We start from the raw sequence: 24924 nt of genomic DNA, 5'->3' as shown, positions 1-24924 counted from the left end.
GGTTGGAACTGGATGGTCTTTAAGGTCCCTTCCAACCTAAACCTGTCTATGATTCTATGAGTCTATGAACTTTATTACCATGGGTATTTACCTTATCATACCAGATTCAACTGTCCAATATTCTTGGTTCCATGCTTCATTTAACTAGCACTTTGAATATCATGCAGAAAAAACCTGAAGTTTCTTACTTTTTTTTTTTTTTTAACATAGCAAACGAGAAATTAAAATGAGGAAACTCGACAGCACGAAAGTACGGCCACTTAAATCTGAGCAGCTTCTTCGCATAGAGGACCATGACTTTGCACTGAGACCTGGATTTGGAGGTAAGCAGCACATCCTTGTGCTGTGCTGGTTAATAGTTTATCCTCTCTCTGAAAGTTTACTTATGCTCTGTCCAGCAGTGTCACTTTAAATTGAACAATAGACTTAATTGCAGCTTGCCTCTTTTGTTGTACTCCAAAGAAAGAAGAAATCCAAAATACTTGAAGGCAAGGGACATTTTTTTCTGTTTAGCCTATCAATAGGAGAAATTGTTCAAATTGCCCTCTTTTCAGAACCAATTAAAAAAAAAAAAAAGAATATGATTCTTTGAGGCAGTGATTATAGTATCCCTGTAAACTGCATAGACTAGTAGCAATTAGCAAATTACTTAGTCATCAAATTTGTTCTGAGAGATTGAAATGAACCATCAATTCCTAAATCTGTTTGTTCTGTACAAAATTAAAAAACTACCCACTGGCCCAGTTTATTACCATGTTGTGTCTGTGTTGTTGGGGACTATGATGATTATTTCTTCATTTAACTAAATTGCATGTGGATAAAGGGAGTATTTAATGGGATGTTCACAGTTTGGGTTCAATTTTGACTCTCCTTCATGAAAGGTAAAAGGAAAAAGCTGCCCCACTAATCTTTGTCTGAGCCTTTGCGTCACCAGTTCCGTGTTCATGATTCATGAAGATCTACTGAATTGCTCTGGATTATGAAGCCAAAGTAAAATATCTGAGGACCAATAATCATCTGTGTAAACAAACATAAATCTGTGATGTTAGCTGAAGTCTGTGGAGCTACTCTTGTTGACACCAGCTGCTGGGACCTGGGGCCTGGCAAGCATGCCAGGAGGGAGTTCTGGGGCAAGAAGAGCCTCTCTGAATCCACTGGGAGGATGCGAAAGGGTTTCTTGTTACACCATGACACCTAGAAATTCTGTCTTGCCAGGGAGCAAAAAATTTTGCCTGATTTTGCACAATAGTTGTTGAGAAATGTCTGTTTCTTGACAACAAAAGTTAACACTACCTCTTGCCTAATATCTGTCTCGTCCAATATCCGTTAGTCTGGACATCTTCTTGTTACCACCTGCTTTGCCATACCAGGAATTTAAAGTTTTGAGAGTGTAATCTCAGAAAGAAAGTAGCATTTCCATGAAAGCAAACAACAGTCTGGGATGTACTTCATAACTGGATGATCTCAGAAAGCAATACTTGCGATGTACATAAAAGCAGCCTTTGGAATATACCCTGTGATCTGGCAGTGGTAATTTTCCACAGCCAGTGAGGACTTTTTACACCCAGTAAATCTGTACCAGGCTTTTTTCCCTTGTAGTTTTATTTTCAGATGCCTAGTCATGGAGCCCATTCAATTCGTATGGAAGCCAGTTGTAGTTTTCTCACTGACTTCATTGCACAGGCCACCCAGTAATCACATTGCCAGGGGTATGATTTCAGCTGTACTCGTCTCTTTCAGAAATAGCCTTCAGAAGAGGGCATCAACTTCTCTTTTATCATCCACATGCCATGGTGGCATGGGAGGAGCTTTTTTTAGTCACATCCAATAGTTTACACACTTCTAAATTTTCAGAACTCTCTTAATATCTGGAGTACTTATGCATGAATCTCTAAGAGTAAAACATAGAGCCATTAGCATTTTTACAGCACACAGTGAAAAAAGTCTCAGTGAAATGAATGCTGATCCCAAATTTATACTCCATTATTCCTACTTTACTACTGATTTAAATGATGTTACCCTAGTAAAGAGTGGTTTGGTTTTACAAGAGGCAGGTTAATAAGGCAGCAACAGAGAGTTAGTAGACAAGTGTGACCTCAGGAAGGGACACAACTCACCAACTGAAACACGGATCTGAATAACGTACCCAGAATTATTGTGGGACAGCAGAGACAGAGTATCGTTTTCTTTGAAGAACGCTGATGATTAAGCGTGCAGCAGAAGGAAACGTAACCAGAGAAGGTGAAATTAGAGGTAACATTGCTACAGTCATTGCCACGGCAGTTATAACATAGCCCTGAACTGCATAAAGACTTATAACACCATGACATTATGTATTTAAAGCAGGTGAAATGTGGGCTTTGTTTTTATCAGATCTAATGAAGCATTTCAGTACTGTGATTCACGAAGGGCTTGTATCTGTCACATGCCACAGTGCATGATTTATTCAGCTCAGCACAATGCATCAGTTCCCAACACTGATGGGAAAAAAAGAACCAGGTCAAAACAGCAAGGTGAAAAACAAGTATTTTAAAATTATTTTTCACCTTCAGAGGAGGGGCAATGTTTTGCCCTCTCGTATACCCCATTGTGATTTTCTGGGTATGTCAGGGAGTTGGAATGACAGATTTTGTTAATCTGGCTCCACTGTGCCCTTTCCCTGAGGTCAATCATCCTTTGCACCGGTTTGGGAGAAAAAGCAGCTGGAAAATTCATGCTGTTTTGAACCTGCTGGAGATCCCACAGTTCAAGGAACTCTTAAATCTAAATCTGGCTTTTTTGATTTCATTTAGTCCCACACATGCAAAGTAAATGAGGCAGACTACAGGACCCAGAGCTTTTAGTATTTATAATTAAGCAACAAAGGAAAAACGAAGACAGCTCATGCTGAATTTGATTTGTAAGATGAGCAAACAAGCACAGAAAAAAACCTGGGGGAAATTAATGTAGGATACTGATGTTACCAGCTGCAGTGTTACTGGAAATAATTGTGACTTTGCTCACATGACTGGTTGCTTTCTCATGCAAGCGTATCATTGCTCTGTGGAAGTACCAGATCCTTTTTTTGATCAAATGGACCCAGCTCTGCTGTCATTTATGTGAGCGTATTTTGACATTCTTCTGTTGATTGCAATGCCATTCCAGCTGCACAATCAGAATTTGACTCTCTGACTGTTGATTTTTAAATTTAGTTCTGACAATGTCTGGTTATTAACAGATTAGAAATCAAAGTCTGAGAAGCACATTATGTCAAGATGAAGCAAAACCAGCAAGCTGCTAGAAAGATGTTTCTATATTTTTGCTACAGAAATGTTAATTTGTCTGCAGTTCATTACATAGTGGAGTGAAGCGAACCAGTAATTCAGGACACCTGAATGCTCTAAAAACTAAACTTACATTGTTATATTGCACTTATTCCCCAAGCCAAGCTCTTAGGTTGTTGTTTGGAGGGGTCGAGAGTTGGGTTTTCTTCCTTTGATTTTGTTGTTGTTGTTGGTTTGTTTTGGTTTTTGTTTGTTTTGGGTTTGTTTTGTTTTGTTGTTGCTTTCTATATAATGTCATGGTCCTCTGTTTGGAAGTCTCCAATAGGTGGACTCCTGCTGATGCAGGCAGATGTGTACCAGCACAGTGATTTGAGTAATTCCACCAGACAATGGACTAGGAGCACAGATGTTTCTTTTGCTCAAACAGCTTTACCAACTGCACCAGTGAACATTGTGGGAATTATGTTTAGTCCATGATGCTTCCAGAAACGCTGATGAAAGCCAGGATATGGGTATATGAGGGTTCTTGCAATGGCATAATAATGCTTGCCAGTCTGGGTAAGGCTGTCTGTCTGCATAGGTCCTACCAAAGGAAATAAAAGCCTGTCAGTAGACTCAGAGTCAGATCTTTTAATGACTTATCTATCTTTGTACTACTATGGCCTAAAGTACTTCAACTGATTTTTCAGTAGCCTGATAAACTGATAATCTGTGAGAAGCTAGCTTAAATTTAGACTGGAGATAAGGAAGAAATTAAATTATGTTGCCAGCACATCTTGGAATGGTCATCCCTGTGTTTTAAACTCAGTGAGAAAGGGGGAGCACAGGCCAGTATCAGACAATGAACAAAGACTTGTAGCAGCACATATCTGAGGATCACCATGCAGGTGCACGTTGAGAGAGGATCCTTAGAAAAGCTTTAAAGTTACTTTCTTTCCTACACCTATTTATCTATATCCTGTTATGTTCCAACCTATCTTATTGCAAAATACTGGCAGAGGTCATGGTGTGAGCTCTTGGTTTCCTGAGTTCTGTCTCCACTTACTAAAAATTAGCATTGCCATTAAAAAAAGATCATCGGCTAGCATATAGAAGAGGTCATTCTTTTATTCTTCTGTGCCTTGGTTTTCCTGACAGTAAAACCTTTCCATGCACTCTCTGAGCTATTTTGCAATGTAAAGATTATTGAACCACATGATCATTGTCAGTGTGTACATGCAAGTCCTCACTGTGTATATATATATATACACACACATATACACACATATGTATGACAACTTTATTGTCTTTTACATTGTGTCATTTCCTAAGACAGCAGTGTGTTAGTTAAAGAAGTTTTAAAATTGGTTATCTCTACTTTGTCAAACAACATACAGGATAATAACAGTAGCAAGTATTAGAACTGATGGAAAAGAATTCAGTAGTGTTTCGCTGGTCAGGAGCTAACAGTCTTTCTAGATAATTTGGATTCCAATCTTCAATTAAGCACAATCTTAATTCCAAATTTGCAGAGGATCAGAAATCCCATTAGCTCACTCTCCCTTATGCTTCCTCTTTCCTCAAGCTAAATTAGTAACATTTAAACTCATCTGAAGGTAAAAGGGGTAATAAGGAAAGAAAATAGAGCCCAATGAATGTTCAAAAAATGCAGCAATTCCTCTTTGCCACAAAGTTGTTTTCTTTTCTGCACCACAGCTCTCCCAAGAGGTCAAAATTATCTTCTCACTGTGGTGGAGAAGACTCACTCTGGTGAAGGTGGAATGTCTTTTTCTCATGTGCTACTGGAAGTAATAGCTGGGATCTAGAACAGAAGGGAAATATTTTGGTAATATGCAAGACCTCTAATAAGTTCTTTTCTTCTCCTGGATTTTTTTCTCTTACATTGCTAATACTTCCATTCCAAGAGTTCTCGACTGCTAATACCAGTCCACCTTCATTTCTCATGCAAATAAGAAACAAAACAGTAACAGCAATAAAATACCATTGCCAGTAATTCTCCTTTTCCAGTCATTGCCAGAGGAAAGTGAATACATTCACATAGCTTCATTTCCCTGGGGCTTTGTTTACATTTCTATCTGGTTTTCTTCCTCTGCAATCCCACAAGCCTTTTTTTAGAAGAAAGTATTCTTGTAGACCTTAATCCTTCCCTTGTCTCTTGTCTCCTACTGGGAGCTTTCTGTAGATCTAGCTTTTTTCCAGCATACACTGTTACAAAGCCAACTGGGATACAGTGGCTGTTTTTTCTAAGTTCAACATTTATCTTATGGGATTTCAGGTGCAATCCTCTGCATGTTAAAAAGGTCTGACTATTACAAAAATACTACAGAATTCACTAAACCAGTCATTATTACTGTAGAAATTGATCCTAAAATACTAAAAGGATATCCTTTTTACGTCATATCCCTTCTAAAAAGGGTATTAAGGAATTTGCCTGCCATACTATCTATTAAAAAAATTCCATGCTCATCAATGAATTCTTTTACTGTGTTTAAACCTTTAAAATAAAAGACTGGAAATGGCTTGTGTGAAGATTAACCCATCTGAAAACAATTCTATTTTTTTCTGCTGAGGAGTAATTATCTTGAAAATCTGTGGAGCCTCCATTGTGAAAATCACTAATCCCCCTAAAATAATGATTTGTAGCAACCTTCCAGAAGCCACTGAAGCTGCTCAATTTAATAACAAAATCCTCTCTGCCATCCCCAGGTTTGTCAAACTGGGAAATAAAAAACACAGCTTTGCTCTGGTTACTTTTTTCAAAGTGAATTTGATGTTGTTGCCTGATGGTCGGCCAGAGATTGAAATTCTCAATATACTAGGGAGAAAGCTGTGGTGCAGAGATAGAGGTAGACAAAGCACTTCAATATTCTGGCTGGTTTAGGATACTTTCCAATGCTTACTGAAATGCTCTTTTTAAAAAACATCCAGTTGTGATGAAACAAATCCAAGTGATGAAGAATTGTAGCTCGCAGCAACTTGTTCCCAGAAGTTAATTATTACTGTTTCTAGCGGAGTTGGTTTTTAATCACAGAAAGAAATGTTCCCAGAAAACTACAAACTCAGAAGGCCTAGATCAGGGTAAGGCCAATGTGTATCTTATGGGGGTGGTGGTGTTAGTGACAACAATATAAAAATGTTGCAGATTAGAAAAGTTAACAGGACACTGAAGTGGCCAGGATTGTATATATGCACAGTGAATAGTGTCTTTACCATCTGTTTACATGAGAGTCAGAATAGGAAGAAAATACTCAGATCTGCTCTGGTCTGTCAATAATAGGCCAGGGCTGGGGTTAGGGAAAGTGGTTTAATAATCGTTTGTGGTGGATTCTAGACTGAACAGTATTTTCTCATTATGTAGCATGAGTATGGTCTTTGGCATTTCCCCAGGTAGAGAACAGGAATCTCTTTTTTAAGGAGTCTGTGACACAGTTCTGGCATTTCTACCTAATCAGGAACAAATTTCATTTTAACAGCTCCCTTTTTTATTTAATTCACTTTAGAACCATGCGCTGTATTTCTCCTGGCCATAGCTTTTGATCTCTTTTATGCTGTTCACTGTCCCCACTGACTTGGTTTTATAACAGTTCAAAACCTAGTGCAATCTGTCTTTTCAAAGAATCAAGTACCCCAATGGGTATTTATGTCTAACTGGCACTCACAAGCTGCCACTGATTTCTAGTTCTGTGATCAGTTCCTTTATATCTGCCCAGATGACGTGAATTATTGAAAGAAATTGTGCCCACGCTCGTTGGGGTAGGAAATTGTCTGTTATTTTTGTAAATCCCCAGAAAGTATTATTACTGCCATCACCACACATTGAGCAGCTGTCACTAAGAAAAACCTTTTCCTTACTACCATGATGTATGGCTTAGAAAGCCAGTCACCCTACTCTGTGATATGATTTGTGGGTAGCTCCTTGCCTGTTTGAAGAATGTCAATGGTAGACATTTAATTTTATTTGCTTTAGATGTGTCCTTGACCCAGAAACTGGTAAAGCCATTGTTTTATGTAGAGGGCTGCTCCCCCCTCCTCCCCTTCCACCCACATAATTCTACATAACCCACTGCTTTAACATGCTAGTCAAGCCAATCACCACCCAAAGTTTTAGTAATAGCAGTGAAGATCAAATGTACGCCCAGATATGTTCGCTTCCAGTGTATCCGATGATGCGTCTCTGCCAAAGGCCCAGGGTAGGAGTTTGGACATACCTACAACATCAAGAAGTTGAAGCTTTGTGGTGGGTAAGGTTAGATAATGCACAGTTCATCTGGCTATTTGCAGTCACGCTAAGCAACCTTGGTAACTAAGAGGCATTTCCAAGTCACACGCCACCTCACCCCAACCTAGAATGTGTCTGTTACACTGCATAGGGACCCAAGGGCCGAGGCTAGATTTCTGTCCCCCGTGCTGTTGGCACATGAGTCAGCTTTTGTACTGATGGTGCCCCTGGGCTGGAGGGCTGTGCGTCTGCAGCTAGCCTGCTCCCCGAGCCACCCTGCCTCTGTTCACCTAGCTCTGGCCTCAGCTTGGCAGCATAGGCTTGTTCTGTTTCATCATGAAAATGAGGAGCTTGGTAGACAACACCTCATTTTCTGCGGTGTTTGCATTTAAATGATGTGTGAATGCCATTTGTGAATGATGTTCGTATCGTGTAAATTCCCACAATGACATCTACTTAGGCTAAACCTGTCTTGAGTTTACAAGATAGTTTAGATTTCGGTGGAATACCGAGAAGAAGACTCCACTCAGATTACAACCAGGCATTTTTGTACCAGTACTTGGTACAAGTTGGTATTTAGCATACGCAAACTCTTTGTGCAGTGTGGTCAGTGACAAGAATTGATTGGAACTGGCTTAGGTAAGGCATAAAAATTGTTACTGGTTTGTGTGAAGAAGCCTGGCTGGATATATACTTTGATGCTCTTGTGCATCAACCTCCAGAAGCAGCATTTTCCAAAGTGCTCTCTAGTGTTTTACTAATAAACTAATGGACTGAACTTTGCTGTCTGGAGTCCTGAATTATGTTTTGAGCTTTGGCCAACGGACTGAGCGATGCATTCCTTGCAGAAGGAGAAGTGATTTCTGAGCCAGGCAGCACAGCTCTCATCAGTGCTGAAACATGTTCCTGTGTGCCCTGCTGACTCTGAACACATTTTACCTTGCTTTCCCATGCACACTGCATCTTCATCTGCTCTGTGCAGGGTCAACCCCCCCATTAGAAAATACAAGTCACATCAAGAGATTACAGAGCCAGATTTTAAAATACCTCAGAAATAGTTCAAGATCTCTGCTGGTAAGAAGTGGAGGCAGCTGTGTAATCCTCGAGGGCTGCTATTTTAAGGATAATTCCTAAAAGAGACACAGTATTGTGGCTGGTTATCAGGAGAGTGATATTTCTGGACTCTTTTGGCTTGACACTGATAAAAAGAAAGACAAGGAAAAGAGAAAGACAAATTTAAAAAGCTGTTGCTATCTCCTGCTGTTCAGACTTCTTTGTACTCATGTTTTATACTGGGTTATTTTAAATGTGTACTTTAACAGACCAGTTTTAACAAATGTAATTGTAATACTATGTACAGTAATTAGTATTGATTTGCATGCCAAATGCAGAGTATTCTTCGGAGTAGGGGGTGCATCCATATCCTCTCCCTTCTCCATAAGGAAGTGATTAGTCAATTGCTTTAGTGGAATGGCTTGCTGAAAATTACACAGGTACATAACCCCTATAGAACCAGGTCCTTCATTCTAGATATTGTACACTGAAGAGACTGGAAATAATTTAGTATTTTGCTGTAATTTTTAATTGATTTTTAGTCACTTTATTGTAAAAATGCAAATATGGTTTTATAATTTGTTCATTCAGATCCCATTGTGTTATAAACTCACACCCCTTTTTTCAGTGGCATGAAATAGTGGGGTAGTATATAAAATAAAGTCACCTGCTGCAGTTTGGTATGTTCTGTACTTCATAATAAATTACATACTCAGTAATGCACAACAATCCATCACAGAACATGCTTAGTATGTGTACAGCTTTTCCCTTATAAGGTAGTGAGCAAGCAATCCTTTTTCACAAATATATATGCCAAACTTTAAATAGTTAAGTAACTAAAGATAATTAGGAGGCGTAATAGGTATTTTGGTTTTAAGTGCCGGAATAGACATTGGAAATGGTAAGTAAGATTGCCATCACAGATGTATTTGATATATTTACTTATCTTTTCCCTATGACAGTTCTAAATAGCACTCCAAGCAGTTCGTTAGCTTTGGCACCACAAGGAGGCTGTCACTGCTGCCCAGTGTCAGTAACAACTAGTCTGGCTGCAGGAAGATCACCCAAGATTTTTGTACTTTTTTTTACATCTGTTTAGCATCGGGTTTTACTTTGTTGCCACAGACTTTCTCAGTCAGTGTACTAGGGTCGACAAACCATAGTAAATGCTGGGATGGATTGCTTTCTGTATGTTGCTAATAGACATTCTTCCCTTAAAAAATATGGATTTACACTCCTCATCACTCTTCCGTTCTGTTACATTGAAGGGTCGCCAATACCTGTGGGCATTGATGTGCAGGTAGAAAGCATTGACAGCATATCTGAAGTTGACATGGTAAGTTGGATAGTAGAACTGGAATAAAGAATTTCAGCCAAAATTCAGGGTCCCAGAAACATCCAGCTGGATGATACAGAATAATACAGTTCATGAAAGCAAACCCTTAAAGAGCACAACCTTGTCTTGAAGCATGAAAGTCATTCTCATTTGAACTAGTAAATGTTATGTAAGAGCACATGTTGAATTTCTCCCTGGGGAAGAGGAGCAAATCAGAGTGGGCAGTGCTCACGCAGTGATTTGAAAAAGCCAAGCATTCAGTAAGCCCCATGGGCTTCCACATGTGCTCTTAGTGCTCCGTACATTAGATGATGAGGCTTCGTGTCCTTTGCTTCCTTTGCTTATGCAGATCTGAATATTCCCATCATTTCTGGTATGGGTGGAGCTGTGGTCATAATGAATGGAAATAGAAAAATCAGTTCCAGGAATGGTCCTAGGAAGGGGACGCCCTCACTGCAATCAAGGACCTGTAGCACTGGAATGCAGGCATTTCATTCCTCAGCCGAAACTGTCACTAATAATGCCCCTCAGACATTAGTGCTAAGTTGCTCCACCCTAGCAGGGCACATTAACTGTGCAATGAGATGTCCTTTACAGTTTCTTTTCACAGTGAGCATAGCCCTAGTTGTAGGTGTTGAGTTTGCTATGGGATCTGTCAGTATGAACCCCTGCGTTCCTCTGCAAACCTACCCAAATCATGAAATCATATTACAGGAGCATAACATCATATTACAGGGGAGGACCTGAGTATCTTCCCAGTATTCTTATCAGAAGTAATTGTTCTACTGACATAAATGATGTCTGCCTAATAACACAGAACTGCATAGGTAAGCACAGAGCAGTCAGGCTGTGCAGAAGCTCAGGCTGGATATGCAGCATCCTCTCCACCTCTTTCCACATGTGTATTTGCAGTCATGTTATTTCTCCAAATAGGATGCTAAAATATTTGCAACAATAGTCTGTAATTACAAAAAATTGTAATTCTTGTGAAATTTAGTTGTTTACTCTTATGAAATTCATCATACTGTTTATTTATGATGCATTTCATTCATAAATGTACTAATCTAAAACCCCGTGCAATATTTGTACAAAATGTACAGATTAATGGATTTTACAAATTGAATTAAAGCTCATGAAAAAAATCAAATTAATCCCTTTGTAAAGGAATCACAGTCCATTCTAGGAGCAGCTTGTGAAGATTCCCAAAGGAAACTCCTTTCCATTTGCCTTTGGGTGGTTTTAAAGTTTTTTTATCATTTCACTGATGTCCCAGTCCAGCAGCCCACTGAAATCTGTAAAGGTTTTATCTAAGTATAAATGAAGTATGAACCTCAGACTCAGACACCAGCGACAAGACATACAGCCAGTGTCTCAGAAGTAGTTGTAGTCTGTATTTAAACTCATTGAGTGGTGTTTGATTCCTCTCACTGAGGATCCTCCACATGATGACCAGAAAAAAAATTGATCCTTTGCATGAGTTGATTACTTATAATGTTTTCTATTCTATGTGAATAAAACAAGAATTGTCTTCTTTTATTTTTAATTAAACAAAGGACTTCACAATGACTTTATATCTCAGACATTACTGGAAGGATGAGAGACTTTCATTTCGTAGTAACAAAAACAGAAGTATGACTTTTGATGGAAGACTGATAAAAAAGATCTGGGTACCTGATGTATTTTTTGTACACTCCAAAAGATCTTTCATCCATGATACGACTGTGGAAAACATCATGCTCCGAGTATACCCTGATGGCAACGTACTCTTCAGTCTACGGTAAGAACAATACCCTTTTATACAAAAATACATGACTGCAATTGTGGACCCATAGTGTGTACAGTGAGAAATTACTGAAAATACTTTCAGTTAAGGTTCTGATACTGGACTGACATTAATCTCCTAGAATCAGCTAGTGGGAACTGGTCACCAGTGTACCAGTGGAAAAATATATTAAGGATTGATAACACATAAATTACATATTTTTCTCTCGTTCACATACTGTTTCCTGTCACGGGATAATGGCAGATTTTTTCATCTGTTGTAAACAGCCCTGAAGTTTATCAAGTGTTAATTCATTGACTGAGGTTTTAGCAATATTGCAGTAGTTTTACTGTTGAGTATAGTAAAGCCCAAAATTATTAGCAAGGAACAAATGTGGTTTTTTTCCCCCTGAGTCTTTTAAAACTGTCTGTCTCTGCTGTGTTCACCCTGGGATACCTGTAAACATGTCATTGATATTAACCGGGGCTCCAGATAGGCACGGGGAACAGATTATTTCTGCTGATACCAGCAGTGTTAGACAGGCATGTTGTGTGACTACAAGGAACTGGAAAGTGAAACAGCAATTCCAGGACTGGAACAACAAGGTCATTAAATGTCTCTCCCTTCTATCTACATGTTACTGCTTTTCTTTATGAAGCAGGTTTGGACGATGTGGCAGAAATAGTTTTAATGGAGGAATTTTCCCCCTAGGGTAAAGGCCCTGAGGCCCATGCATTGCTGAAATCACAGTTCTTCAGTTTGTTACTAATGAGGCCTGTGCACAGAGATGATTTTTCATTTAATCCAGACAGTTTGAAGATTTATGCAAGCAGTTGAGATTATGGCTATGTAATATTTGTTCCACCAAGTAATGAGTTTATCTATCCTTCCATGAAGACATGCAGAAACCCCCACAACAGCAGTTGTACAGCACTTTAAAATAGCCTATGTTCAAGAATCACACTGACCAGTAAGAAACAAAGAGGTGAAGCATGCATTTTATTGCTAGATTCATTTCCATGCTTCGTGTGCGAGAGAGAGGGGGATCAGAGGAACTACACTACTACACTAAGGCTTACAGCAGTGGCTCTCCATGTGAGAGGTATGACATACAGTCAGCTGGGGGAAGGAAGCATGGTGAAGAGACATAAGATGAGCAAACACATTCTGTCAGCCTGCAGGAGAGGTCAAGTGTCATCAAGACGGGTGCTGACCTGCACTTGGGTCACAACAACCCCATACAACGCTACAGGCTTGGGGATGAGTGGCTGGAAAGCTTTCAGGCAGAAAATAACCTGTGGGTGTTTGTAGACAGCCGGCTGAACATGAGCCAGCAGTGTGCCCAGGTGGCCAAGGTCAGTGGCATCCTGGCCTGCTTCAGACAGTGTGGCCAGTAGGAGTAGGGAAGTGATTGTTCCCCTGTACCAGTGAGACTGCAACTTAAATCCTGTGTCCAGTTTTGGGCTCCTCACTACAAGAAAGACACTGAGGTGCTGGAGGGCATCCAGAGAAGGGCAATGAAGCTGGGGAAGTGTCTGGAGCACAAGTCCTGTGAGGAGCAGCTGAGGGAACTGGGTGTGTTCAGCCTGGAGAAGAGGATGCTCAGGGGAGACCTTATCGCTCTCTACAGCTACCTGAAAGGAGGGTGCAGAGAGGTGGGTGTCGGTCTCTTGTGACAAGTGATAGGACAAGAGGAAACAGCCTCAAGTTGCACCAGGGGAGGTTTAGATTGGATATTCCCTGAAAGGGCTGTCAGGCACTGGAACAGGCTGCCCAGGGAAGCAGTTGAGTCAACATCCCTGGAGGTATTTAGGAGACGTGTAGGTGTGGTGCTCAGGGACATGGTTTATTGGTGGACTTGGTAGTGCTGGGTTAATGGTTGGACTTGATGATCTTAAAAGCCGTTTCCAACCTAAATGATTCTATGATTCTAAGGTTAACATCAAGAAGTTGTGCACAAATAGTTACAAACCAATGGGAGTGTGTGATGGGAAGGACAGAAATGGAGAGAAAGGAAAAAGCAAGATGGGAAGGAAGGAAAAGGTGAAGTAGGCCTGAGGGACAGATGCTGTGAATCAATTTGCTCATTGCTCAGAATCCCCTCTCTGAAGGGAGCCCTTGCCCCATGTCTGCATGACATTAGCAAGCTGGTGCTCCACTTTTCTTCCTTGCCCTCATCCTCTCCTCCCACAGTGCTTTCCCTAACCCTGCATTACCAGATGGTGTGTACTGGGTGACTCCTTGCTCTGACAGGTGAGCTTGCAGCCAGCCACACCCTCCTGTGCCAGTGAATGGCAAAGCCGCAGAGCTCCTGCCAAACCTGTGGATTTCTTCCTGGACATAAGGAGGAGGGGCACGTACCCTGTCCTCTTCTGTTCCTTCTCCATCAGTTCTTATCATACTGAGGGGCAGGGAAAGGGGTGAGCTGAAGGCTGGTGAACCAAGGTTTTAAGATTATTAAGGTGAACAGTGCGTTTCTAGCCTGAGTGGTGTTAACGCATATGTTGCTAAATAGTAAGATGCTCATTAAAACACCCTTTATATATTGCCAGTGTTAGATGCGGAGGGTAGTTTATATTCCAAATACTTACGTGCAAAAAATCTGCATATTCCAATATTTTTTCTTCAGTACCTAGCATCCAGGATTTTATTGAAGCAAAGCAGAACAAAAATCCAGATTTGTTGCTAAAATAGTATTTTTTTTTTTAAATCAACATTTTCTTGTTGTTTCCCTGATCCTTTAGTCAATAGCTAAAAGACAGAGCAACCTCCACAGCTGGAATCTTATGCACGATTCTAAAGGTGTACCACGCTTACAATCTCATTTCAAACCAGCAGAATCTTACACCTGTAAAAATTCAGCTACTGCATGTTTACTGATCACAAGTTTTCAAAGATCACTTATGTACCCAGCATATCCCTTACCACTTAAATCCCTGTAGGATTCAGTTTAGGGAAAACTGAAAAATCACACTAAAACATCAAATGACATGTAAGCTGTGACAAGAAAAGGAGATTGGGCAATATCTGCCATACTTATATTGCTGCCTCTAGCCTTTTGGTTTTGGTTAAAATGTCAAGGCACGTTTACCTACTAAACAGTTTCAAAAAAGCAGGTGGAATGCACAGTTGTGTCTTTGCCTAGATTTCCTTAAGCTTTTCAGAGTATAAGGCATTTCCATGGTGTTGAAGAGGAGAGTAGACTTCCCAAAACTGCAACATACCTTGTTAGGCAGTTAAATAATATAACCATTCTAGCTGGGAGAATAGCAGTGGGAATAATATTTGCTCTAATCTATAATATTATCTACTTCAGTTTATGAGAAATCCAGTCAAGGAATGTGAAGTCTCCTTGTTAATCTTTGTAGGTGTAACCCTTCAAAGAAAAAACATGTGAAAGGCTAACGAAGGATCAGGCCAGTAAAGGATTTAACAATTGAAGGTACTTAATAAAAAAGACTATTCATGTTTAAAAAATATGTTGCTCTCACTATCTTGAAGCAATTTTAGAAGCATCTAAAACTCCCTCATTATGATTCTAAACAGCCAGTTGGTTGGGGATCTCATGAAAATATCTGCACAATTCTAAGAAAGTACGAAATTTTTCATTTAATTTCTGGTTTTTGTTCCTTTCTGCAGAATAACAGTTTCTGCTATGTGTTTCATGGACTTCAGTAGGTTTCCTCTGGACACTCAGAACTGTTCTTTAGAACTGGAAAGCTGTAAGTTTAATTCATATCTACCTGTTCTTCATGTGTGCATTCTTACCAGCACTCCATCTTCCTAATAATACTGGTTTTACTTATTCTGATGTGTGACCTGAACCCTTCAACCTGTACATATTAAACTGTGGCCAGCTGGGGATCTTTACATAACTCAGCAAGCTTTGGGATGACAGAAAAGCCAAGATGCACCCTGCTGTGTTTCAAGTGGGTTGATCTTTCAAAGCCTAAATCTAAAAACGTTTCCTCTGTCAAAATTCATGACTTTTTTTCTAAGAAAAAAGTGCAAGTAAAAAAATAAATAAAATGTCAGTATTTGACCTCATGGAAAAATGAAAATGAGTGTTTATGTTACTGTGAAACATTGGCTTTCTCACCCGTGACTCAGTTGCCTCTAGTAAGCTGTAAAGCTGGACAATAAAAGGTAATTCTGTTTTGCAGAGCCTTTTGGTATCTCAAAATTCATTCTAATTTGGAATATGAGTAAAACTGGGATGCTGGTTTGTTGTTTAGTCTTGGAAAAGAGAAGAGATCCCCAGTTTTCAGGCAGTCTGCTCAGCCTGGCAGCTCCAGAGCTCTGATTCTATGTGCCGTGTGACCCTGGGCGTGCCCATGTCTGCTATCTGCCAGGTGAACCGCTGGCAGGGCACAGGACTGGGTTCCACTTGGAACAAGGTGGAATATGGCCTTTCCAATTTTTTCGTGTCAGTTAATTGGCAAATTGATGTGGAAAAAAATGTTTCTTCGGGGTTTTACAAAATTGTTTGAGCAGTCTCCTATCCCTAAGAAAACAGAAGCATTATTCCAGCACAAGAGGTGATTTAGTTTTTACTTTTTCACAGATGCATACAATGAAGATGACCTGATGTTATACTGGAAACACGGGAACAAGTCCTTGAGCACAGATGAGCACATCTCCCTCTCCCAGTTTTTCATTGAAGAATTCAGTGCTTCCAGTGGACTAGCTTTTTACAGCAGTACTGGTATAGTAAGCCCCTGTCATTAAAAGAGAGAAGCACAGGACACAATCATGCAGAATGTCTTTCACATTTAAATTTGTTGCTAATAAACGAATGCTACTGCTGAGAGATCTCAGTTAAAATGCCTGTCAGTCATACGGGTCTGTAGGCCTAGATCCTCAGTTCTCTTTACGTTACCAATGTAACCCTTCCTTGATGTCAGAAGAGGCCGTAATAATACTTGTAACTTAACATCTGACAAAAAGATCCTGAAAAAAAATGCACAACAACTAAATATATGCTGCTGCGAGGTCTTCCAAAATTATGGTGCTTCTCTGAATGCCACTGGAACATTGGGTTTGTGGGAATGTTTGGGTCCTGGTTATATAGAAAAGCTTGAAAATGTAAACCCTAAAGGGTCAAGTACTAGAAAGCAAACAAGAGGAACCCCGGTGTGTTTTATTGTCTTAAATCTCCTCTTTTCTGGAGCTGTAAAATGTCATTAAAAGTCTACTAACTATCAGATTTCCACGAGAGCATTTATAACCTATTGAAGACTGATTCATGGTTTGCTTAATGTTCCATGTTCATACATAGAGCTGCAGAAAAAAGTCCCTTTATGTCAGTGCTACATTGTTTAAATACAGATACCTGCCCCAGACACGTTTTTATTTCTCTCAGTAGATCTTAAACTATACTTTCTGGCAAACTTGCACAAGGCTTTAGGAATTTATTATAATCTTAATTTCATGCCAGGTGGGTTTTATTTTCTTTGTATTTGTACATGCAATTATAAATTTTGAAATATTTCTCTATGTAAGTAGCCTAACCATACGTTTTTAACCAGATAAAACAGCATGCTTGCTGCTGTGCTTTCCAGTCTGAGCCAATACATTTCGGTGTGGGTATTGTCCTTTATATCAAGGCAGATTAATACAACAGAAATTATTTCACGTAATATGATGAAATGCATACCACTTTGGGAAAAAAGCCTTAAAGACATACAGGAAAGCTGAAAATAGATTTATTTACTGTATTTTATTTACAGGATAGCTTCTCTTTGCATTTAAAAAGGAGCCATTTAAGTTTGCAGTGGCTGATACAGAATGTGGAAATTCCAGTTTAAATTATGATGCAGCATAAGCAGTGAGGAATTCGCAGCTTGATCAGGTTCTTCATCCTTATCTCTTGCTCGTGTATGAGCTAAGAACAGAGGTCCAGCTTTCAAGAGCCACTGTCATGTGAGAAGAGGGCAAGTGATACCTTGATATCATAACTGTGCCTTGCCGAGAGCTACGTCATATTTGTCCTTGTTGCAAGAAGGAGGCCAGGATGTTTTCCACCGAACTGCTATCACGGTGTGTTGAAATGGGTTCCAGGAACTTGGCTGGCTTCTTTCTGCCTCATTATTCTCATCAAAAAACACTTACGCAAGCAAATATGGCCTTGTGCACGACAGCACAACCCCGTACCACCCCTGTAGCCAGGCCTCTGCAGCATTTTCACAGCACGTTTGACTTTGCAGAGTGTAACTGCTGAACACTTACACGCAGAATGTCTTGACAATGAGCTTCTTCAGCCGGGTAAAGGTAGAAGAAAGACTTTTTTAAGTTGCAGGGACCACTAGAAGTACCTGAATAATGTGTGCGCCATATCTGTTGATTAGAACACCGTCCTTTGTAGACATACGCTTTCCTTCGGCTTTGAGGTTTTGTCCCAGTCAGGAGGTTCCACTTTCTCTTGTTCTTTTATTTTGCTTCTTGTTGGAAGAGAATGCTTACACACAGACCTCGCCCTCCAAAGTACATAATAGTGGGGAGCAATCCACACAACTCTAAGGGGAGCCATCTCCCCTTGAAGAGTCTCGGGCCAGAAATGGACAAACACGCTGCTCACAAAGCAGCCTTACGCATCGTAGGTTCGGCAGAGCCTTTCCTGGGAATATCCGTGAACTACACGTGCCTAGCATTTAGGCTTTTGGAGTTGTCTGGCCTCCAAAGGAGCAACAATTTCAGTGCATTTTTGAGACAGTTATTTTTTCTAACGCGAAACCTTCTCCAAAACTGAAAACACATAGAGCAGGTTTAATATTAGATGGGGTTACTGTTGGGATATTCTCTTCTGTAAAGCGGCTCTTTGTGACGGCATGACTGCTCCACCACGGGCTCATCGGCTTCTCTATTTGTGCTGCACAGGGAGGTGCCGCTCAGCCAGCCCCTCTTGCCTTCTCGTCCCCTCACTGTAAACTGATTTCCCCCCCCTCGCACACAGGCTTTGGTGCACAGAGCGAGCGCGCCCCAAAATTCACTAGATGGCACCCTTCCCTCTAAAGTCAGCGCTGGGCAGGCAAACCCTCGTGGCCATACGAGGAGCCACGCTGCTGGCCGCCGTGTTATTCGCGACGCGAGGGAAGGCAGGCTGCTTTTTGGGGGGGACAGAGTGTTGGCTTCACTGCCCTACCCGGCTGGACAATTATCTTCTGTCTGTATTCTTCCGGCAGGTTCACTTGAAATCTCTTTATTACTTTTTCAATTTCCTAACCTCAGTTATAACCCAGTACTTACGCAGTCGTGATGCCTCGCTCCCACGGCAGCACTATTTTAGTGAGGTATGCTGGACAGTTTGTGAAGCACTGTACAAAAACAAGGTGGTGCCAATGTTTCCTCTGCACTTACTGATGTGGATTCACCACTCCTGCTGGAAAGAGGGTGACGGTGAACAGAGCTCACAAATAACACAGCTCTCCTGCCTTCTCCCCCAACCTGTTTCTCTCTCCTTTTTCAATAGGTTGGTACAATCGACTTTTTATAAACTTTGCACTCCGGAGACATATTTTCTTTTTTGTGCTACAATCCTATTTCCCAGCCATGCTGATGGTGATGCTGTCTTGGGTTTCATTTTGGATTGACAGAAGAGCCGTTCCTGCCAGGGTATCACTAGGTAAACCTTTAACGTATATTCTTTTGGGAAGTATAGTGTGGATGGGGGAGAGGTTTTGAAGTTACCTTGGCTTTCTATTTACACCAGACATGAGCAAGTGTATCAGGTAATTGCTGGAACAACACTATTATTGCCACTCCTCTCACTACCACAAACTCCTTGAGCCAATCTCTACATTTGGAAGTGGGATATTTGTTCAGACTGGCTTTGATATATTAGAAAACAGCTCACAAACCACAGAAGGGAAAAAAGATGATTCTGCAGGTCCATATGTAGAATTTTACTTAATTTTTTTTTAGACTGGCTTGTTTTCTTCCTCCTCTCTTCCCAGCAAAGTAATAGGTACACAGATCCCTCCCCAAATCAATGTCTCAAGAGAGATACTCAACAGGCATAGCACAGTCTACCTAAAAGCTCTGCAGCTTTGCTTTCTCTCTAGAAATATTTGACATTTTCCTACCAACTTGGAGCCAGTTTCCTGCCTTGTCCTATGTAGCAAAGCATTTCTTTGTTAGGCACCGTGAAAAGGTTTGCTTTGGTGCCTTAACCGTGCAAGGCACATATGCTTCTGTGGAAGCCAAAGAGGAAGTTGGGCATCTTTTCTGCTCTCCCAGTTTTAGTTCTGAACACCACAGCTCAGGAGAAAAAGACTAATTACAGTGGGCTTTTCTTGAACATTATTGCTTTTATCAGTGATGAATCAGTAGATAGCACTTTAAGACTGCCTTTGTTGGGAATGTAGTGCTGGCGGCCTTGAGATGAGTACATTTTTTCAGATTAGCGTCTCTGTGATGATCTGATGGAAAGGTGTTACGATATCTAATGTAACCATAATGCATCTGAGTCCTGCAACTGTTGGTTTAAGAATTAATAAAGAAGCTCCTGTTTTTTCTTCTTATTGATGCTAGTCCCTCATTGATGAAGCCAACTGTATATTGCCATATTTCTTAGAAAAGTGAAAAATAGAGCATCTTTGTTTAAGAAATAAGCTCGCTCTCATGTACTGAGGGAGCCCTCAATTTTTATCTGTAGCTATATCAATCTAGAAAAAATATGACCGTAGCTACCTCAGATGCCTTTCTATTGGCACAGTCTAAAGCTATTAATACATGAGACATAAATCTGTTAGTCTAAAAACAAATTATGGTACCTCCTACCTACTTTTATTAATGTATCAGTGAATTCCTTTTGTTTATAAGAAACTTAACTTCATCTTAATTTTAATTTCATCATAGTTTTAATTCTCAGTAGGTCATTTGTAATGTTGTCAAGATGGTTTTGCTGATCATGTTCTTTAATTTATATACGGATTTCTGCAGAAGGTTATGCATCAGGAGTTCTATGAATAACACACAATTCATTAGCATAAGTGTACATAATTTATAGGCAATGTTAACAACAAAGTTTAAAAAGCTTAGCTTCCTAGCCTCGGGTATACATATTTTAAGTAAATTGATCATCTTATATGGTACATTTCAAACTCCATCCTTCAACCTAAGGAACTTAGAGAGAGGGAAAACTCTGGTATGTTCCAGTAGACTTGAACTAGCCTAAACCTGGAGAAACACTATACTGAGACACATCTGAAAGGCCAGTGATCAGCCAGTGATGTCGCACCAATGGTGTCGAGACGTCTTCACTTCCAGTGCTATGTGTGAATTTTTTTTCTTTAAAAGCAGAGCATGGGTTAGGTGTTGGGTGTTGGTGTTTTGCTTTGGGTTTGGTTTTTTTTTTTTCTGAGATAGAGTAAACCAAAATGAGATGAATAGCTGCACATAAGAGACTGAAAAGATGAGGGTGAAATTCTGGACACACTGAAGTAAACAAAAAATGTGTCTTAGCTTCAATGGATATAGCATTTTTATGCTAGAGTGTTTTTAGAGAGCCACAGCGTTATGACAAAGATATACAAGCTGATACGTGTTCTCAAGGACTACAGTTTGAGAAGGCAATGGGAGGGAAACTGGTGATTCTTCAGTGATTCTCCCGGTCAGGAAAGTGTGTAGTGGAGACCCTGGCTCTGGGAGATGAGGGAAGACTACAAACCTCCTTTCACTTCACCATAGCCTTGCCTAAAGCTGTCACAGAAATGTATTCCTTACACTGCTGAATCACCAGTGTTGTGTCCCTACTGTTCAAACCTGGTGTGCCGCGGCGCTAGCTGCACGCGCTGAGCAGAGAGGTGATTTACTGGTTCCAGTATTGTATGTGATAGGTCCTTCATGGTTCACTCCACTTTTCAGAGCCTGTGCAATGAAGTTAAAGGCACTGTCAATCATATGCCCTCACAAAGCTGTGCTGTCCAAGCAATGGTGATGAGCCAAACAGAACCAGCTGGCCAGTATTATGATAACCTTCCCTTTTCCTTTGGCAGGTATAACTACAGTGTTGACAATGTCAACCATCATGACAGGAGTAAGTGCCTCAATGCCTCAAGTGTCTTACATAAAGGCTGTGGACGTGTATTTATGGATCAGCTTCCTTTTTGTCTTCCTGTCTGTCATCGAGTACGCAGCAGTGAACTATCTCACCACAATTGAAGAGAGAAAGCAACTCAAAAAAAGAGGCAAGGTACAATCCTCTGTGTTTTGTTGCCTTCAGAAAGCATCACAGAAGCTGCAGAGTAATCCCGATACATCACTGTGATAACAGTACGGTAACCATCTCTGTAACTCACTCTGTAACTCCCTTTTCTTTACTTGGCTGGAGGGAAGAAATGTACATCATCCTCTCTGACATCTTGAGAAGGCCTGTGCATTCTCTCCCTTTTCTTGTGGCAGAGGTTAGGGAGTACATCACCCGATTTTTTTTCCCCCGGAGGAAGGTAACCTTCATTCTGTTCTCAAATCCTTATTGATCCAGGTATTTTTCCTCTCTCTGAAATACACTCCAGAATGCACTTATGTAATATTCCCTCCTGTTTCCTGTGAAACAAAGACTATTCTCCTCCAGCTTTGCCATTTTCAATAAGGTAGATGGGTTTAATGATACCTTTTTGTCCCAAGACCAGATGAATGCCAAGGTCATTTTTAGAAAAGTGTGCCTGAAGCAGAAACTTTCACAAGTTAAACATTTGCTCTCTACAAAGCACTGGCTTAAAACCTTTGCTTCACAAATATTCTCCCATATAAACTCATTTTTTGGAATATCAGAAGGGAAAAACCACAAAAAGGGTGCGTATGTTGCTCACATGATTTGATAATGCCATCAAATCTTTGTCACGCACCATCACGGAAATCTGTGGAGGCATTTCCCACAACTCCAGCAAGGCAGACCTATAGGAGAGGCAGAGATCTTTTTTTTAATTTTCTGTTTTATTTGGTTTTAAATACTTAAGAACTAAAATGGTTCCTGCTAGACAGAGAATATCTATTCTTTGTTGCCAGGCTTCGGGAACGTATAGTATTGATGCAGTGCAAGCAATGGCTTTTGACGGCTGCTTTCATGACACAGACGTGGAGATGGACCTGACTTTCTCAGACCGCTGTGAAGAGAATGAGACTCGGGCACGCGCAGCCAGCGTCCCCAACGTGGACACAACTCGCATGAAGAGGAAGAGATCTCTGAAGGGAAACGTGGGCAGGATTATTTTACAGAACAATCACGTTATTGACACATATTCCAGGATTATATTTCCCAGTGTGTATATTGTGTTCAACTTTTTTTACTGGGGTTTGTACATATGAACACAAAATCATTATAAGCTAAACATTATTTTGCATATGAGGGTAGCATCGTGCTTTCAAAATAATGCAACAGCAGTAGAGGAAAGGCTTTAAGGTTTCCGAAACTGACTTCTGCATCTTACCAAGGCTGGTTTGGTTAACAGCATAACTGTCAACGACAACCTCTCATGAACTTGGTTACTATTTCAACTGGACTGTGCAGTGCTTCACTGGGCTGATCTAATGCACATGCTGCTGCAGTAGCACAGAAGAGATGTGCTCAGGAAGGGAGCCCTTTGTCACGCACCTGAACTCTGCAGTCTTATCCAGTCTCTGTCCTCTTTCATCAGCCTTTCTGTTTGTTCTCCACTCACGGCCCATTTTAGTAGGCAATCAGCACCAATCGTCTTCAAATAGCTCCTATCCTTCACTTCCTGCATTTCCATTTTGCTAGGCAACCTGTATGCACCTCAGCAGCCTTTGTCCTCCGACTAACTAGGGAGAAAGCGATTATGGCCTAGCGTGGAGTGGTGACCAGCAGACAGCGGAAAGCAAAGCTGGTGGGGCTTTTCATCAACACCTCGAGAAAAACCCTCACTCTGTCAGCTGTCCCTGACTTTCCACAGGACCACTGGGAAGGGTCTCCATTTCAGAGTAATCTTGATGACTAGTGCCCAGGGCAGCCCAGGAACAATGTCCCAGGCCTGGTGCGTGCAGTGGCTTACAGCCACCACCCGGGTGGATGACTGGTGCCACCCGCACAAGCTGTGCCCCTTGGTGACACCCACACGCCTGTGCCTCCTGTAGACCTGCTGTAACCACCTGCTTTCTGCCTGCTCGTTTCAGAAATGTAGCCTTTGAGGCAGTGATTTGAGAAAACTTTGTCAAGGAAACAAACCAACCATGTCTTCAAGCACAATGTGGTTCTTCTGCTTTATGTTGTATGCATGAGGACGAGTTGTATACTATGGGGACAGGCTGAGAGAGTTGGGCTTGTTCAGCCTGGAGAAGAGAAGGCTCCGGGGAGACCTTATTGCACCTTCCAGTACCTGAAGGGGCAGACAGGGAAGCTGGGGGGGACTCTTTACAAAGGCCTGTAGTGACAGGACAAGGGGTAATGGGTTTAAATTGAAAGTGGGGAGGTTTAGATTGGATATCAGGAAGAAGTTCTTCCCAGAGAGGGTGGTGAAGCACTGGAACAGGTTGCCCAGAGAAGCAGTGGATGCCCCATCCCTGGAAGTGTTCAAGGCCAGGCTGGATGAGGCTTTGAGCAACCTGGTCTAGTGGAAGGGGTCCCTGCCCATGGCAGGGGGGTTGGAACTAGATGGTCTTTAAGGGCCCTTCCGACCCAAACCATTCTGTGATTGCTATGATTTGCTGAGATTGCGGTTTCCCCCTTTCCTCTCCCTTTGGCTTTTCAGACTGAATGGTACAGCGAGGAGAAGCTACATCTGCTTGATTGCAGCATGGGTCCACAGCAGAGTTCAGGATACCACACCGGGACACACAGGAGATAAAAGGAAGAAGCTGTGCCAAAATAGAGCCATATACAGGAATTCTGACAGTCCCAGATGAATCCTGCATGGAAATATCCTTAGGTTCAGGCAAAGGAGGTTGAATTAAGATGTTCAGGAACACACACACACAGAGTGTTCATAACTCCAGAAAAGAATCAAGTTTATTTTAAGGAGCATTTTCCACTTTAATTTCTTCAGTTTGTCTGTCTTTTAATTAAGAGAATTTATATTTACAAACTCAGTTCAAAATGACAATTCGTGGTGGCAAAAAATGTCACAGGGTAAATGCTTGGCCAAGATTAGGAAACAGGAATAAATTTAGAAGCCTGGACCACTCTGGTGTATTTGATTTTCCTGCTCCAATATTGTTTGCTCATAGCATAGTGATGCCTTTTGCTCTTTCAAAAAACTGCGTTTGTCAAGCTCCCAGTTACAGAGCTGGAGAAGCTGGTGACACACTGCATGCCGGGTGATAGAAATCTGATGGA

General features: G+C 41.0%; 1 protein-coding gene across 1 annotated transcript in view; it reads left to right on the top strand.

The window, feature by feature from the left end:
* GABRR3 (gamma-aminobutyric acid (GABA) A receptor, rho 3) overlaps positions 1 to 22940 on the top strand; it is a 30725-nt gene extending 7785 nt beyond the window's left edge. Inside the window, exons 2-9 of the mRNA XM_010161321.1 lie at positions 211 to 323; positions 9804 to 9871; positions 11425 to 11648; positions 15273 to 15355; positions 16198 to 16338; positions 19102 to 19254; positions 21629 to 21825; positions 22641 to 22940. Coding sequence (XP_010159623.1) covers positions 211 to 323; positions 9804 to 9871; positions 11425 to 11648; positions 15273 to 15355; positions 16198 to 16338; positions 19102 to 19254; positions 21629 to 21825; positions 22641 to 22940 — 1279 coding nt within the window. The remainder of the gene's footprint in view (positions 1 to 210; positions 324 to 9803; positions 9872 to 11424; positions 11649 to 15272; positions 15356 to 16197; positions 16339 to 19101; positions 19255 to 21628; positions 21826 to 22640) is intronic.
* The last annotated feature ends 1984 nt before the right edge of the window (positions 22941 to 24924 follow it).

The sequence above is a fragment of the Eurypyga helias genome, unplaced genomic scaffold (genome assembly GCF_000690775.1).
Source record: "Eurypyga helias isolate BGI_N326 unplaced genomic scaffold, ASM69077v1 scaffold31791, whole genome shotgun sequence".
Classification (NCBI taxonomy): Eukaryota; Metazoa; Chordata; class Aves; order Eurypygiformes; family Eurypygidae; genus Eurypyga; species Eurypyga helias.
Note: the sequence above shows the minus strand (reverse complement) of the source record. Positions and strands in the feature narration are given on the sequence as shown.